Source organism: Cricetulus griseus, chromosome 6 (assembly GCF_003668045.3).
Source record: "Cricetulus griseus strain 17A/GY chromosome 6, alternate assembly CriGri-PICRH-1.0, whole genome shotgun sequence".
NCBI classification, from domain to species: Eukaryota; Metazoa; Chordata; class Mammalia; order Rodentia; family Cricetidae; genus Cricetulus; species Cricetulus griseus.
This window is the reverse complement of record NC_048599.1, coordinates 906,587-922,766: the sequence shown is the minus strand read 5'-3', so window position 1 is coordinate 922,766 and position 16,180 is coordinate 906,587. Positions and strand designations below refer to the sequence as shown.

The 16,180-nt window shown below is 50.0% G+C and overlaps 1 protein-coding gene across 1 annotated transcript in view; it reads left to right on the top strand.

Moving 5' to 3' along the window:
* Positions 1–137: 137 nt before the first annotated feature.
* Positions 138–16,180, top strand: part of Col20a1 (collagen type XX alpha 1 chain) — a 35,621-nt gene continuing 19,578 nt past the window's right edge. Inside the window, exons 1-9 of the mRNA XM_027419925.2 lie at positions 138–4,439; positions 6,981–7,091; positions 10,768–10,911; positions 11,158–11,313; positions 12,527–12,685; positions 13,188–13,307; positions 13,792–13,956; positions 14,673–15,202; positions 15,600–15,729. Of these exons, the coding sequence (XP_027275726.1) occupies positions 4,364–4,439; positions 6,981–7,091; positions 10,768–10,911; positions 11,158–11,313; positions 12,527–12,685; positions 13,188–13,307; positions 13,792–13,956; positions 14,673–15,202; positions 15,600–15,729 (1,591 nt within the window). The 5' untranslated portion in view covers positions 138–4,363. The remainder of the gene's footprint in view (positions 4,440–6,980; positions 7,092–10,767; positions 10,912–11,157; positions 11,314–12,526; positions 12,686–13,187; positions 13,308–13,791; positions 13,957–14,672; positions 15,203–15,599; positions 15,730–16,180) is intronic.

The window sequence follows — 16,180 nt, the reverse complement described above, 5'->3', positions numbered from 1 at the left end:
TGTGTGTGTCATGTTTGCTTCTACTTCCTGGGGTTGAGCTGTCTGGACCCTAAGGCGCTTGTGCTTGGCTCACCTTGGGGATTCATAGTTCTCTGCAGTACTGATAGGCCTGAGGTTTGGGGAGCCCTTCTAGCTGCTTTATCCTCAAGTGGACATGGATACTGCTCGGCAGTTGTGTCACAGAGCATCTCTGAGCTAGGAAAGCAAGGGGAGATACCCAGAACTCTTGTGATTGACAGCAATCACAGGTAGATGAGACCAGAGGTCAGAGACTTGCAGTGAGAAGCCATGAGGTTTGTGGGAGCACACATTAAGTTGGTCAAACGCCAAGGAAGTCTGAGCATGGAGGAAAAACCTAAACCAAGTGCTGGAACATTCCCAGAGCAGAGACTGAGAGTCCATGGACATGGGGTGACATAATGGGGATGAAATCTGTTGGTCGGTCTGGGAAGCTGCTTGCTTCAGGTCATTTTAGGAGTGGGAAATGGCCCTCGCTACCTACCTATGTTCAGTAAATAGAGACTGCAAATTTTGAGGATTGTTCTAACAACCCAGAGCCCTTCAGACCACTTGTACAAGCCCTCAAAGGAAAGGGCAAGTAAGGCCCAAGTCAAGGTACTGGAGCCTTTGGCTGGTTTTTGGAGCCTGTATATGGGGATTGTGTTAGACTATAGCCTACAAACACAAACCCTAGAGGACCCTATCCCTCTTGGGTACGTGTGGACAAATACTTGCCAGGTACTTCTGGGCTTCAGGGAGGCAACAGTTCCAGGATAGGCCTGGTTAGACTTATGTCAGTTGTCTGGACATGGGTGACCTGGCTGCCTCTATGGTTGCCGGGTAGCTTGGAAGGTGAGAGGAGAGGAGAGCAGGTGGTGGTATCTTGGACTGGCCCTGAGCTTGTGGCTTGGGTAGGTGGCCATTCCTGGGCCATGCTCTCCAGAGACTCCACATCCTTGGGGCAGGCGATAGGTTTCCTCTGCCTTCCATCTTCCTGGCCTTGGCCAAGAGATGTCCAGTGGGGAAGCATGGAGCCCCCTGCATGAGTAGTGGCCCCCAGAGGGTCTTGTCCACTGGTAGCACTAAAGGGCAGGGGGTGGTGCTGATGCTGATACTGATGCATGGTCTCCCACCAAGTGTCCTTAGTGGAGTTGGTGCTTAGCTGAAATTGGTCTTGGCCTCTGGCTAGCTGTGGGGAGTGTGGGCAGCTCCAGTCAAGTCAGGCTTTGCTCCAGACTTTCTGCCCAAAACACCAGCCAGACCAGAGGGCACTTTGGGTCAGCCCTACTGATAATATTCTGAGTGTCCACTAACCCACTTCACAGTCAACACACTTGATTACTTGTGTTGTCACTCATGTCTTCAGGTCCCCTACTGTCAGGCTGTGGTCCAGGAGAAAAATGAGCAGACTCCAGGGCACTCTGCTCTGGTTTGGTTTACATGGGTTATGGCATGGATCCCAGAGCTTGGGAATGGGGTGTACACATGCCATTGCTAGGAACAGGGTCAGCGGGACCATTGTGCTGGTTTAAAGACTTCCAGGGCATCACCGGGCTGTGAGAAGTAGAAGATACAGGGTAGTCCACCTGAGGATCACAGTGCAACGGAGTGCTGAGGTGCCACTGAACGCACCACAGTGTTCCAGGGTGCCTGCAAGCTGTGGCCACACATGCATATACCCAGAGATGACCTAAATGAGTGCCTTCATCTGACCACAGTGAAAGTCTGCAGAGACTGAGCCTACATGCCAGGTTGTGGGATTTGTTTGGGCCCTTAGGAACAGGGAAGGTCCCAGGGTTAGAGCATGGCATTGAAAAGGAAGGCTGTGCCCCACTTGCCTGGATTACGTATGTGTCATTGGCCAGGTTTGCCCAAGGCCGTATGTAGCTCAGGTTGTCTCCAGGCAAGGGTGGTGTTATGTGAGAGGCTACCAAGAATAATTGGCAGCCATAACCAACCTACAGGTGAGGTGGCTCAGCTCACAGCAGAATACCTATGGAGGAGGTGCCTAGCAATTTCTGTTCCCACAGACATGAATAACCTCTGACCAAGTGGAATATAAGTCATCCAGCTTCAAGGAGCATATCCTAGGATGAGTCCCTGTCCATCCTGTGGGCAGCTCAGTAGGGAGACCCACAGGGTTTTGTGAGACAGGAAAGGCTGACAGTTCTACAGCTTTCTGATCTTGCTGGGCTCTGGGGCTAAGCTAGGGCTTAGGGTGGGTGGGAGGCAGGACTTTGATCAGGCTAGGATATATGGTGGGTTGGAGCCAATGTGTAGTTGAAAACAAATCCCAGGCTGCGCTAGTCCCATTGGGACCCTCACAAGCCATACCTTCAGATGGGAGCAGGGGCCGCTTTATCCTAGGCCTAGGCTACTGGGCCAGCTTGCCAAGAGCTTTGCCGAGGTCAGAGCTTGCCTAACCCATTCATTCTGGAGTGACTTAGGTAGGCAAACAGTGCAAGGGCATCCTAGGAGGAAGTAGTGTAGGCATGGGCCTGCTAGTAAGCACCTGCTGGGTTCTAGGGTAAACAGGAAGGAAGGGAATAGAAGTCATGAGCCCTAGTGGTTGGTAGAATCTATGTGGTTCTTCCCCCCAAATAGGCTGGCAGAGATTCCAATTGCCCAGCACTTATCAACTCGACACCCAGGACCACACATACTGGCCTTTGTTCTCAAGAAGCCTGTGGGACAGGCTTTTGCTGTTCCCTGCTGCCCCTAGTGGGATTTCCATTGTGGCACGCAATGGGGTCCTTTGTGCTGGGACCACCATCTCATTCTTGGAAACATGCCCTAGGCGGCAGCAGATAGAAGGGAGGGACTTAAGGGCGGGCCAAGTGATGTCAGGGAAGGGGCCGTTCATAAGCCCCAGCCTTCCAGTGGGCACATCTGGATCAGGAGGGCCAAGAGGAGTCATTGAGTGGGTAGCACTATCTCTGAGCAGGAGGTGAGTGACTCATCTATGACTCTTGGCTGGGTGGGTGAGGGGACCACGGGAGAATCCACTCAGGGCTATGCTGGAGGATGACTTTGACCTTCAGAAAGATTGGGCTAGCTCACAAGCAGAGGGACCAAGTGCTGCCTGGACACCTGAGCAGGTCCTCGGGGTCCTGTGAGGGTCTCAGACGACACTCAGAACTGCTGGTGTCATCGGCTGTGACCAGCCTGGCCATGAGTAGTAAAGGGTCTGGCTTCAGAATGAGTCCAGACCGTCAGGGCCATCTATGTGGCACCTTGTAGACAAATGGGACAGGGATTCATAGCTCTGAGGCCTTAGTTTAAATTCCCTGGGTGGATGTATGCCTACTCTAGGATAGTGGTTCTCAACCTTCCTAATGCTGTGACCCTTTAGTACAGTTCCTCATGTTTTGTGGTGACCCCCAACCATAAAATTATTTTCATTGCTACTTTGTGACTAACTTGGCTACTGTTATGAATTGTAATGTAAGTATGTAATGTTTTTCCAATGATCTCAGGCCATCCCTGTGGACTGGCTGTTCAAACCCTCAGGGGTCATGACCTGGTTGAGAACTACGGCTCTAGTGTATACATCAACCTGCAGCCTTCCTGTAGATCTGGGTCCTGCTCAGGGGTAACTGGACTCCTTGCAGAAGGTGCCCTTGAGTACATAGGGAAGTTGTGTAGGTCCTTTGTTCAGTGGGGTGGGGGATCTGGTCACCTCAGGCTCACACATTCCAGACTGGGTCATGTTTGTGCCCCTCCTCCAAAGTGCCAGCTCTGGGCAGTGGACTAGGCCTCTCTACCCCATTGGCCTCTTCCAAACATTGTCTCCCAGGTTCCCCAATACTTTTCAACCCTACCCAGTGTCCCCCAATGTGCCTGCCTGCTTCTGCTCTAATCAGAATTTGGTCTCAAGTGTCTCCTTTGCTTGAGGGCAAGCCACCCAATGTGAAGACCTTGATGGTATGATTCTAACCAAGCCAATCCCAGAAACCATGTGGGGCTGCTAGGGCCTCAAGGTATTGCCACTCTTGGTGACCCCCTCTGTGTGCATCTGTTGTGGACGTGAACACCAGAAGGGGCATGGACAAGCATGCTGGACTGGGCCCTACTCAGGGAGGATTGGCTCCCAGCAGAGGGTGCTTTGGAGTACACAGGAGGTTGTGCATCTAAGGGTCCTTTGTTCAGTGGGACTTCCCAGTATGACTTCAGTGCTGGTCTTAGATCCTCATTGTCACCATCCCAATAATGACAAGTCGTAGGCCTCTGGGCACCACACATGTAGAGACATCCTGCTGGCCCATGGGAATGGATGGAGAAACTAGCTTTCTGGTCATGGAGGGGACAGACGGATGAATGAGTGGTGAAGGGCTGTGGCCTCTCCTCCCACAGGCTGCTCGCCATGAGCCCCCGAGGCTCCTACCTCCACTTCTGCCTCTGGATGTTGAGTGCCACCTTGGCACTGGGGCAGGGACAAGGTAAGGAGACAATCTCCCCCACCCCACCGCCTGCAGGAGGACCCCTTCTGCAAGCCTTTGGCCTTCTGTAACAAGCACTTCCTCAGATTAAATGCCTATGTAAGCTGTTGTAGCAATAGGCAAGCTGTCAGAACAGAGGGAGCGAGCCCTCATTCTCGGCTTTTCTCTTGACCTTTGGCCTTGTGGTCTTTCAGCCTTACTTGGGGAGGCTTCTTTGATTCAGCTTTTTCAAGATTACTGTCGTACTCCAAATTTAATCCTGTTTAAATTTAATTGCTTCATTGCTCTGTAACCCTTTCAGTGTGGTCTCAGACAGCACACACACAACTTAATTGAGAGCAAGATTCCTGCCTCCTTCCCAAGAAGAAAAGACCTTCCTGCACTGTCTTAGACAGGTGGCACATCCCTCCTCTCTGTACAAGTCTTGGGACAAGAGTTTCCATCTGGTCCCTTCCTATTTGTGCACTCCAGCTGCTCTCCCTGTTAAAGGCTCCCCTGGTTTCTTCCATGACCTCCAAGGGATGTGCACAGGACTTGGGGGAGGGTCCTTGTTGCAGACTCCTTCCAGTGAAGCTGCTGGCCCAGGTGGGTCCCTGGAAGGCAAGTTGCTGTGTCCCTATAGCCTTCACACTCATGACTACACCTAGCTCCCAGAAGCAATATGTGTGTTCCTCACAGCACCTGGCAGGTTTGGATCTGTTTCTAGGGTTACATCAATGGCTAGCCTCATCCACAGTTAAGAACATCTGTCTCTTCCTGTCCTCTACTATCCTCTGCACTGCAGGTGGGTCCAACTCAGGTTGACCTGGAGCCCAGCAGACTTCATTTCCCAGCATGTCCACCATCCAGGGAGGTGACTGCCACATGGGAGAGTCCCTCAGGTCCCTTTGTTCAGACAGTGGAACCCAAGGTGGGCTTGTGGGCTGGGATTTCAATTAGAAGCCTTTGCTGTACAACCAACTTAGAGTGATTCTGCAAGACCCACAAATCCACTGCTCCCCCACCTCAGGTCTCAGCATGACAGGCTGCCCCTCAGCCCTTGTCATGACTGGAGTGGGCTGGGGTCTCAGAGGCCAACCAAAGAGACAGGGCCCACATGCCCAGCAACCAGCTGGGAGGTGCAGCTGATGTTAGGGAAGGGGAACGTGTCTGTGCTGTCTCAGAGGGAAGTTCTAAAAGCCTCTAACACATTGCAGGGAAAGGGGAGAAACAGAAGGCTCTTCATGGGCAAGAGTGGGGACCCCTGTTCACAGCTGGCCTGTCAGAGCCCCCACCTTATCCCGACACATTCCTGCCTTTCAGTAGATGACTGTCAGCAGCCAAGGCCATCCGGAAACAGTTTATTCTGAATGGGTCATTGTGTCTATCCCAGACACCCTCAGCCTTTGCCCATCTCTCTGTGCCCCGGCACATGGTGAGGAGACTAGAAAAGGCCTCTGTCCCCATTTCCCAAAAATAGCTGCCTGCACCACAGAGCCCGGAAGCTTTCTGGGGGGTCAGCACAGACTCCACTGATGCCTCCTTCCCAGTGACCATGGGGTCCCCCTCTTCCAGGACAGGATTATCCTGTCCTGGTTTCTTTTTCTGTTGCTGTGACAGGAGAAAGGGTTTATTTAGCTCATGGGTCAAGGTGTAGTTCTTCATGGCAGGGAAGTCAAAGTAGCAGGAGCTTGAAGCAGCTGGTCACATTGCGTCCACTGTCAGAAAGCAAAGAAGTTAATGCATGCTAATGCTCAACTCACTATCTCAGTGTCATTTAGTCTGGAATCTCCTGCCGAAAAAATAGTTCCATCTGTAAGTAAAATGTGTCTCCCCACATTGTTCACATCAGTTTACAAAATCAAGATAATCCTGTGGGCAGGCATACTTGCAGTCGATATCCCAGGTGATTTTAGATTCTGTCAAGCTGACAATGCTGACCATCATAGCGCCATCACTTAGTATGAGGACTGAAGCTTGGTGTGCATCCTACACATGCCCACATATAGGCACAGGTGCACACAGACACACCATGTGCACATAAGCAGACAGTCATCATCACATCTGCAGCTGAGGTCCTTTACCCAGTCTGCCCACAAGGGATACATCTACTTAGCATGACTTTGGCAGTTGGGGGAGCAGGGGTCTTCAGCATCACAGCTGTTTCTACAGTCATTCTTGAGGATGGAAGACCCAAGGCATCTGCCAAGGCCCTGGGAAGTGGGTCAGCAGCTGCTGTTTTATCGTTGTACCTCTAGTCATCAAAGGGTAGACAGTGCCCTCCTAGGTGCTTATCCAAGCCTCCTTTGCAGCAGGAGCTTTCCCTTGGGTAGAGTTAGACTCCCTCCCACTGAAGGAGGGACTGCAGCCTTGCCAAAAAAATTCCAAGGATGTAGGAGTTTTCCTCCACAGAAAAATCTGGGGCCACAGATTTTCAGACACCTAGGTGGGGCTATGTCCCTTCAAACCTCCTAGGGGAGGCCTCCCTCTAGTTGTAGGAGGTGGTCAGTTGGTCACTGGTAAGTCTGTCTTGCACCCAAACCTCCAATCCTATTTTTGCAGTAAGTGGCCGTCTGAGGTTGGCAGTACTGCCTGAGGACCAGCTGCAGATGAAGTGGAGGGAAGCAGAGGGAAGCAGTCTTGGCTACTTGGTGCAGGTGACACCTATGGCAGGTATGGAGCTCATGTCTCCCTACTAGGCTTCCTCTCCTTTCCCTCTGTTAGGACTGTTAGGAATGGGTCTAGGATATCAAGAAAATGATCACACAATCCAAAGTATCTTGGCAAAGCATGAAGTTTTACTTCGTATAGCCAAGCCTAAGCAAGCAAACAAGCAAGCGAGCGAGCACACTCAGTCAGAGCCACCCACTGTGTTTTTGTCTGTACTGCACTCTGAGTGATCAGAGCTGGGTCTTTCATTCTTACAGATTGGCTAACTTAAAGCAATGAACGTAGTTGATTAACAAAGTACAACTTCCGAGGGTATGAAGTAACCTTAAGCACACACTTGGATCTTAGAAAAATGCTGAAGGGTGGACAGGGACTTTTTCTCCCAGATGCCTTTTTAAAATAAATTTTGTTAAAGGCGGGACCTCCTTTGTCTCATTTAACGCTTCGATAGAAAAGACAGTGCATTTCATTTACATCTACAGGACCAAGGCTTCCACCCGAGAAAAGCAATGGGAATGACACTTGACAGTCAGTAGGTGGTCACTGAGCCTGCTCCAGCCAGCATCTCCCCACACCATGCAGTGGCTCCCACTCCCCGGCAGGGCCACTTTGTTCACTTCCTCTGTCAGCCTCAGTCATGTGGAACAGAAATCAGTTGGAGAGGCCCCTGTATTCCCCTTACCCTGCATGAGCACACACAGTTAGTTGTTCAGGACATACACTTTGAAGAAGTGGTGACTCCCTCATCACAATGAGTCCTAGGAATTTAAGGATGGCCTGGATCCTGCATGCAGTGAGCTTGCGGGAGAGGCGTTAACCCTCCAGTTACAGGGACAGTGTCATGATGACAAGGGAAAGGTTTTAAACAAGCTGGGTGTGGTGAGGTTGCACCTATATTCTGATTCTTGGGAGGCTGAGGCAAGAGGATCCCCCTGTTCAAGGCCAATCTGAGCCACATAGACAATGTCTTTAATTTTTCCCCCTGTGTCTTAGAGGAAGATTAATAGCTTCAGCTCTATAAGTTATAAAAGAAAAATTTTGGGAATGGGGATGTAAATGAGTCGTAGCACTTGTCCAGCTCATGTGAGGCCCTGGTGTGACCGAGCCCCAGTACTTAAAGATGAAAAAAGAAAAACTAAGAATTTAGGCATCCATATTAAGTTATAAAGGACATAGAAGTAAATTCAGGTAGATCAGAATGAAATGATAGAAAAGAGAATAAATTATAGAAATAAAAAACATAAAATGAAGTGAATCAACAAAGCCAAGATATCTTATAAAATACTAATAAAATAGTTCACACAATACTAATAAAATCAATAACAAAGTAATTTTGAGTCTATATCTATACTCTTCTTATTTGTTTCTTTTTTTTATTTAGAAAAGCTTCTAAATGGATAGTGACTCAGAGTATTCTTTTTAACCAGTGTGACAAACTGTCTTTAAATTGTGTGTGTATGTGTTTGTGTGTATATGTGTGTACATAAGTGCAGCATGGCTGCTCCTGTGTCTGGAGTTACAGGCATCTGTAAGCTTCCCAACTTTGGTTGGGAACTGAAGAGTAGCACATGCTCTTAACTGCTTGCCATCTTTTCAACCCCAATCTTTGTCTTTTAGTTGAAACATTTTATCTTTTTTTATGTAACAAAAATTGATTTAATTTAAATCTACACTTTTCTAATTTGTTTTCTTTTTGATATACTTGTATTACCCTTTTTACTCTCTTCTTCTCTGGCGCTAAGATTTTTATGAAAAAAATTTAAACACCTGGAAGGCAGGCAGCACGGTGTGATAGAGCCTGGTGTTGGGCACTAAGCTCCACAGGTAACAACATGTGGCCAGCCCAGCTTTATTTCCTCCTTGTCAACCTCCTGAGCTGCATTATCTTCAAGCAAATCTGAGACATTGTATAATCCTGTCTCTATTTCTTCACCTTGAAGAAGGACTCAAACACAGCTCAAGTGCCATTGGTATGCCTCCAAATTAAAAACACAACTGCCCAGGCAGAGGCAGGAGGATCTCTGTGAGTTCGAGACCAGCCTGGTCTACAAGAGCTTGTTCCAGGACAGCCTCCAAAGCCACAGAGAAACCCTGTCTCGAAAAAACAAAACAAAACAAAACAAAAAACAAACAAACAAAAAAGAATTGTAATAAAACCACAACTTTACAGCTCATCCAATAAATACCTTCTACAATTGAGCAATCTTAATTAGGACCCCAAACGAGGACACACATCTTCCCTCTCCTGCCCCATGGGGTCTCTCTGTGTAGCCCACCTTGGCCTTGTGCTCACAATTCCCTTTCCTCAGCCTCCTACATACTGAGATTGCCAAGTGTGTAACATGCCAGGGTGAGGTATTCATTTTACAAGTCCTGTACCTCTCATAATTTTTTCTAGCTCATTTTCCCTTGGTATTTACTTGTAGGAGAAGCCAGATCCCCATGACCTTGTCTAGCAATGATATCTTTGAGACACTGTGTGACTTGCCCCTCTCTCCCCTGCGTCTCCTGTAGTTGGATCTTGGTTTTGGTAAGGTTCAAGTTGGCCTGTATTTGCTACTGAAGATTGTTGCTAGTGGTATGGGTGTTTCTACTGTACAGCAGATGGTTGTCCACAGTGTCGACTTTTACTGTAAAGTTAAGATTGGCTAGCAGGTCTGGGGACTGCCCACTTTTCAAAAACAGTGTTATGTTCCTCCCAGGTGGGAAGTGTTTTGATTCCCTGGTGTTTGAGACCCAAAGGCTCTGTGAGTATGTCCATAAGTCCAGTTATGCTTCCATTATGTGGTCACTTCTTCTAGCTCCACTCTACCTGTCCCCAGATAGGGTCCCTTTGGAATCATGATTTTTTTTTTTTTTTTTGAGACAAGGCCTTATTGTATAGCCCTGGCCAGCCTGGAATTTTCTATGTAGAAAACATTAGTCTTGAACTCACAGGAATCTGCCTGTCTCTGCCTCTTAAGTGATAGAATTAAAAGTGTGCACCAGCAGGCCTGGCTATGATTGTTCTTAATACTGGGATCCATCCCTACCTTTAGATGACAGCATTCCAGAGCAGGAAAAGTGGACAGGATCCTCTGCAGAAGTTTGGAAGAAGAAACTTTTTTTCCCAACAGACTTCTTTCTTTTCCCATCCCTTGTTCTCCCATCATCCTGTTCTCTTCCCTAACCTCAAGAGGGATTAGTTTGGATGCTTCTTACACTATGTACATAATCCATGCACACGTGTGCACATATAAGGGTATGTGTATGGTACACATGCATTCAAGGCACCAATGCACACATCCATCCATACTACATACACATATTCATGTACGTGTATACCTATATGGTATACATGCATGCAGGACATATATAACTCATGCATACCCATACACGCACATTTTGTATACCTATATGCATGCAAAGCACACATGCAGTATATCTCTACCTAGCCACATGTATATGAATGTCACTTAGGGTACGCACACATGCAGCACACACATTCATACACTCCATATGTACACATGTATGCAAACATGCAAACATTCACTCATATCCACAATGTACACATTTGCATATCACAATAATACATTTGCAGATGTACACGCACAAACATGTACAGCACACACAATCAACATGTGTGCACACATATGTATATTAAATTTGGCAGCCTCAACAACTCTCCACCTCCACCTAGGGGACTTGGAGCAGGAGCTGATATTAACCACCAAGACACCCAAGGCTACTGTGGGTGGCCTGAGCCCTTCCAAGGGCTACACCTTGCAGATTTTTGAGCTGACTGACTCTGGGCCTGTCCTGCTGGCACGAAGGGAGTTTGTGAGTAAGTCTTCCTGAAGACAGATGGGTGGATGTGTGTGGAAGGCCTCTGCATTTGGAGTTCATGGCCTGGGCTTGTGACCTGAGGGATTTTGCCTGTGAGGTGCTTGGGTCTTGTTTCCTGTTCCTGACATTGCTGCTCACTTCCCATGAGATGGGCAGGTCTAGGAAGTACATAAACCCCCCAAATCCAAGCCCCTGCTCCTACTCCGGCCTGTGTCTTAACAATTGGTCCCTCCTCTCTCTTCAGTTGAGGATCTGAAGAGCCACTCTCTGAGCAGAGGCAGCCGCAGGCTGGTGGGACCCACCTTGGATCCAACCTCCTTCCTTCTGGGGGCCTCAGACCCTGAGAAAACACTTGAGCCCAGTATTGCCTTCACCTCAAGCAAAGACCGGCCTATTCTTGGTGGGTCAAAGTGGAGTGAGAGTAAATCCTGGGGGTGGGAGAGCCCTCTGAAGCTTCTGGTGCCTCTTGTCACATGCCCAGAAATTCTTGTAAGTATTTGACTACATATTCTAGCTCTAATTTAGGCTTATCAGTCATATTCCTGGACTCACAATCTCAGGTACTGGGTCCAGGTAATCTTTGCCCCAGAGCCCTAGCTTAGGTCTGGGAGTGCATGGTAGCAGCTGTGCTCCTTCCCCCTGCCTCCAGGAGTGGCCAGTAAGGATCAGAGGAAACTCAAGCAGGGCCTTGGAGTACAGGTCCCTGCTCAGCCAACCATAGACCTGGAGAGGCAGAGCCACACAGCAGACTCTGTGGGAAAGCAAGAGAAGCTAGGTAAGGTGGCTTCTGTGAACTGTGGGGTCAGATGAAATGAGGCTACCTCCTCACCTGGCCCCCCTCACATCAGGAGGTCACTACCTTCTCCACCAGACACAGAGCTGTGGGAGGGCTTCTGTTCTCAGACTTGGGCATTACTTTGTCATGTCCTGGCCCTGTATCCTGTTATGTTGTTAAGGATAGGGTCTTCTACAGTGTCACTCCACTGTTGAGGGCCTTACAACCATGCCTGGCCCCTCCCCTTTAGACCGAGGATCAGAAGCTGAAGGAGAGTCATCTACCTGGCTGTGTTTAGAAATCTCATGAAGCCTGCCAGGTGCAGTCTGTGTCAAACTGTAAGGGGCCCCAGGGAGAATTTTATCTACATAGAACTCTAGGGTGATGGAAGGTCCTGAGGCCACAGGTTGCTACTAGCCCTGCCTGATCTTTCTGCCAATTTACCCAGTTTGGACTGTCTGTGGTGCTAACAACCCCACCTGTGACTGGTGGCCACCTACAGGCAGCTGGGTCTGGAAATGTGGTTGCTGAAGCCTGCTCAGCCCAGGGACTAAATTGTCAGGTTCAGACATAGTGCTGCCAGGAGCCTTGAAAGGCAGAGGTGACCCCTAGACCTGAGACTGTGATCTCTTTGAGGGGACTTAGAGGAGCTGAAACCCCAAACTAGGATGCATGAAGGCTTTTCTAAGTCTGGTGAGACACAAAGTCCTTGGAAACCCTGACCCCCAAGATCCTAGGGAAGGGTATTTTGAGGACTTCAGTCAGGTCTATAATACTCAGGTGTCCTGGGGAAGCAATTAGACTCACCCAATACCTCACCCATCCTTACCTGTCCCAGGTGATCCCCAATTCCACTGCACACCCCCAACTCCTACTGATATAATCTTCCTGGTGGACGGGTCCTGGAGCATAGGCCACAGACACTTCCAGAAGGTCAAAGACTTCCTGGCCAGTATCATCACACCTTTTGAAATAGGACCAGATAAAGTCCAAGTAGGTGGGTACCAACCTTCTTTGCCCTGCCCTTGGGGGAGATTGAACCTCTTAAGTTCTCACCAGTGGAAAGTTGATAGCTGCCCTCATAATAGGATAGGGAATGCTATAGCCTCCCAAAGCCCATCAGCCTGCCAAGAGAGTTGAGAAACTTGGCCGATGGAAGCCTGCTTGGTCTGGGTTGGGTCATGTGACTGATTCACTTCCCCTGTGAACCATGGGGTTGTTGTGGTCTGTAGGAATGGCTGGCTTACAGTCAGCCCCTCTGATGATATTCCTATGAGAGACTTGGGACCTGAAAATGTGTCTTTCCCTGGGAGTGGGAGCCCCAACGGCTGTGCCCAGAGCAGGCAACTCTGTTATGTGGTCTTCAAAACAGCTCTGGCATTGAAATGTCAAGTAGTACACTTGCCTTGCCTAGCATGCTTTCCCCCAGTGTTACAGAAAAAGAAAGAAAGAGACCAAAAAACAAACCCTTCAGCCCAGCAACCAGAGCCCACCCCCAGGTCTGACTCAGTACAGTGGAGACCCCCGGACCGAGTGGGACCTGAACTCCTTCCACACCAAGGAGCAGGTGCTGGCAGCAGTGCACAGCCTCCACTACAGGGGAGGAAACACATTCACAGGTATGTCCTGGGCCTCGAGGTTAGCTGTGCTGAAGACTCCAGCCAGCCTCCTTTTATGCCCCTTCCACCCCTGAACATTTGTGTGATGGGTGGGTGCTGAGCCCACTTCACACTTTAGAGAACAAACTCCATCCCCACCACCACCGGCACCAACCTTTGGCAAAAATGTGGAACTTCAGGCACCTTGTTGAGAAAAAGTGTCTGCACTGATAATAGGCAGCTTCTGTCTGGGTCCACTCAGCCCGACTTTTGGCTTTGCCAGTGGCTTCTTAGAAGACATAGGCATGGCCTTGCTGGGCCATAGGTAACCTTCTCAAGAGGTGCTGTCCCTGACCCCAAGTGTCTTTAGCCTGGCAAGGCAGGACAGACAAGACATGTTAACAGAGAGCCCTGGGATCAAGTGCTGGGAGCAGCTGTGGTTGAGAACACACCAGGAGAGGAAGTCCTAGTGGCTGCCTGTCACTTTGTCCCTGATGTTCTTCAGGCCTTGCCCTAACCCATGTACTGGGGCAGAACCTGAAGCCAGCAGCAGGTGCCCGTCCAGAGGCAGCCAAGGTGTTGATTCTAGTGACGGATGGCAAGTCCCAGGATGATGTGCGCACAGCTGCCCGAATTCTTAAGGACCAGGACATTGATGTCTTTGTTGTGGGTGAGCCTGCACAGTGCCTGGGCCCTGGGTTGGAATGCTCACGGCTGGGGTGGGCTCTGGGTCACAGACACACCTGTACTCTGGCTTCATCATCTCTACTGAAAAATCGGTGCCTCCTGAACTGCTGACTGCAGTTTCCACACCCATAGAGCCCAGAGGGTGAGTCCTGTTCCATGGAGGTGCGTGGCTGCACCTTGCAGCACCATCTGCAAAATCTGTCCCTGCCTCCTTTGCTGTGACACTCCCCTAACTCCTTGCCACCCTTCAACTCACACTGCAAGTAGCCTTCAAACTGGTCCCCTGCCCGGCAGCTGTCTCTGTGTGTGACAATCTTCTACCTCCTCTATCTGCTCCCCAAGCAAGAATTGTTCCTGGTGATCTCTGGGGCATTAACCACACTCACTGCCCTCCGTTTGATGGGAAGGAAGCTTCAAGTGTAGACAGTTGTTCTAGGAGGCCCTCTCTCCCCAGAACTCCCCTCTTTTTATGGGCACCTAGCGCTAGCATCCACATAGTCTGGCCTGCTTCCCAGAGCTCCCAGAGTTAAGCATGCTGCCCTCCCCTGGCTCATTCCTATGTCCCACTGAGAGACCCCCATGGGATCTAGGGCATGTCCCATATGTTGGGAACTCTGGCTGGTCTCTCCTCTGTGGTCCTGTCTGTAAATAGGATGAGGGTCTCAGAGGGGCCTGTTGGCACACACTTCCCCAAAGCAGGTGTGAAGAATGCTGATGAGGCTGAACTGAAGCTCCTGGCATCCCAGCCACTGGACATCACTGTCCACAGTGTGCTGGACTTCCCTCAGCTGGCCACCTTAGCTGCTCTGCTCAGCCGCCTCATTTGCCAAAAAATCCAGGGCAGGGGCCCAGGTAAGGATACACAACCACATTGGCCAAGGGGCAGGTTGGCTGAAGCTACACCTGGACAGTTTTTACGGCCCATGAGGGTCTGCAGACTAAGCCAGGTTGTTATCTGTCCTTGGATCTGTACATGGCCACCAGGGGGAGCTAGATGTTCTTGCTTGCTTTCTTGCTTTCTTGCTTTCTTGCTTGCTCCCAGACTGCCTTTCCCCACAGTCAAACCAGCAGCAACTACTCTGGCCCTGGACCCCCTCCCCATGCCCACCAGACTGGACCTGACCCACATCACCTCATCCAGTGTCCACCTGTCTTGGACTCCGGCCTTATACCCACCCCTCAAATATCTAATTGTGTGGCAGCCTTCTAGGGGTGGTGCCCCCAAGGAGGTAAGAGGGGGATCCCCTGGCTCAGCCTCTCCTTGGGAGCTGGGGCAGCAGACAGAGCTCTACCAGCATGGTTCAGGTGGGTTCTGCTGAGGTGTGGATAAGCGCTAGAATAAAGGCCTACAGATGACTAAGTCCACATGAGGGTGGGGTTGGGGGTGGGTAGCTATACACAGATGCACCCAATCAGATCAAGTCAGAGTGAGGAGTGTTGGGCAGTAACTGCAGATACCCAGATGTGGCTTTGATGACACACTGGTAGACAAATGGATCGTCTCACTGTCTCGCCTGTCTCTGTGGTGCCTGGTGTTGCTCTGCTCTGGGTGGGGACCTAATGTCTCAAGGTGATGGTACCATTATCTTCCAAGCCTACACCTGTTGATGGGATTTTCCTGATCAGGTGGTGGTGGAGGGGCCTGTCTCATCCATGGAGCTTCGAAATCTGACCTCCAACACAGAATACTTGGTCTCTGTGCTTCCTGTCTATGAGAATGGGTTTGGCAAGAGCCTGCAAGGCCTGGCAACCACAGGTATAGAGGTGACCTTTGTAATCCTGTCCCTTGGGGATTGTACAATCAGGACATGACTACAGGCAGCCCTGGGTCTGAAGTGCTCTCACAAACCTCCATTCCAAGCCCCCTGGTATTTTTTTTTTTCTGAGACAGGATTTCACTGTGTAGCTTTGTAGACCAGGCTGGCCTCGAACTCACAGAGATCCGCCTGCCTTTGCCTCCTGAGTGCTGGGATTAAAGGCATGCGCCACCACTGTCCTCTTTTGAACACAGTAGTGTCACACATGGCTCATTATGACTGCTGCTTAAGCTGTCTCAAGGCTCCCATCCTGTCTAGCGACAGCACATGGCCAAGGCCACTAGCATTCAGCTATTGCTAGACCATGATTCCTAGCTAATAGCTGCACTGAGATAGAACTCATATGCCCACACTCACCCACTTACAGGGAACGATGGATGGCTGATAGTA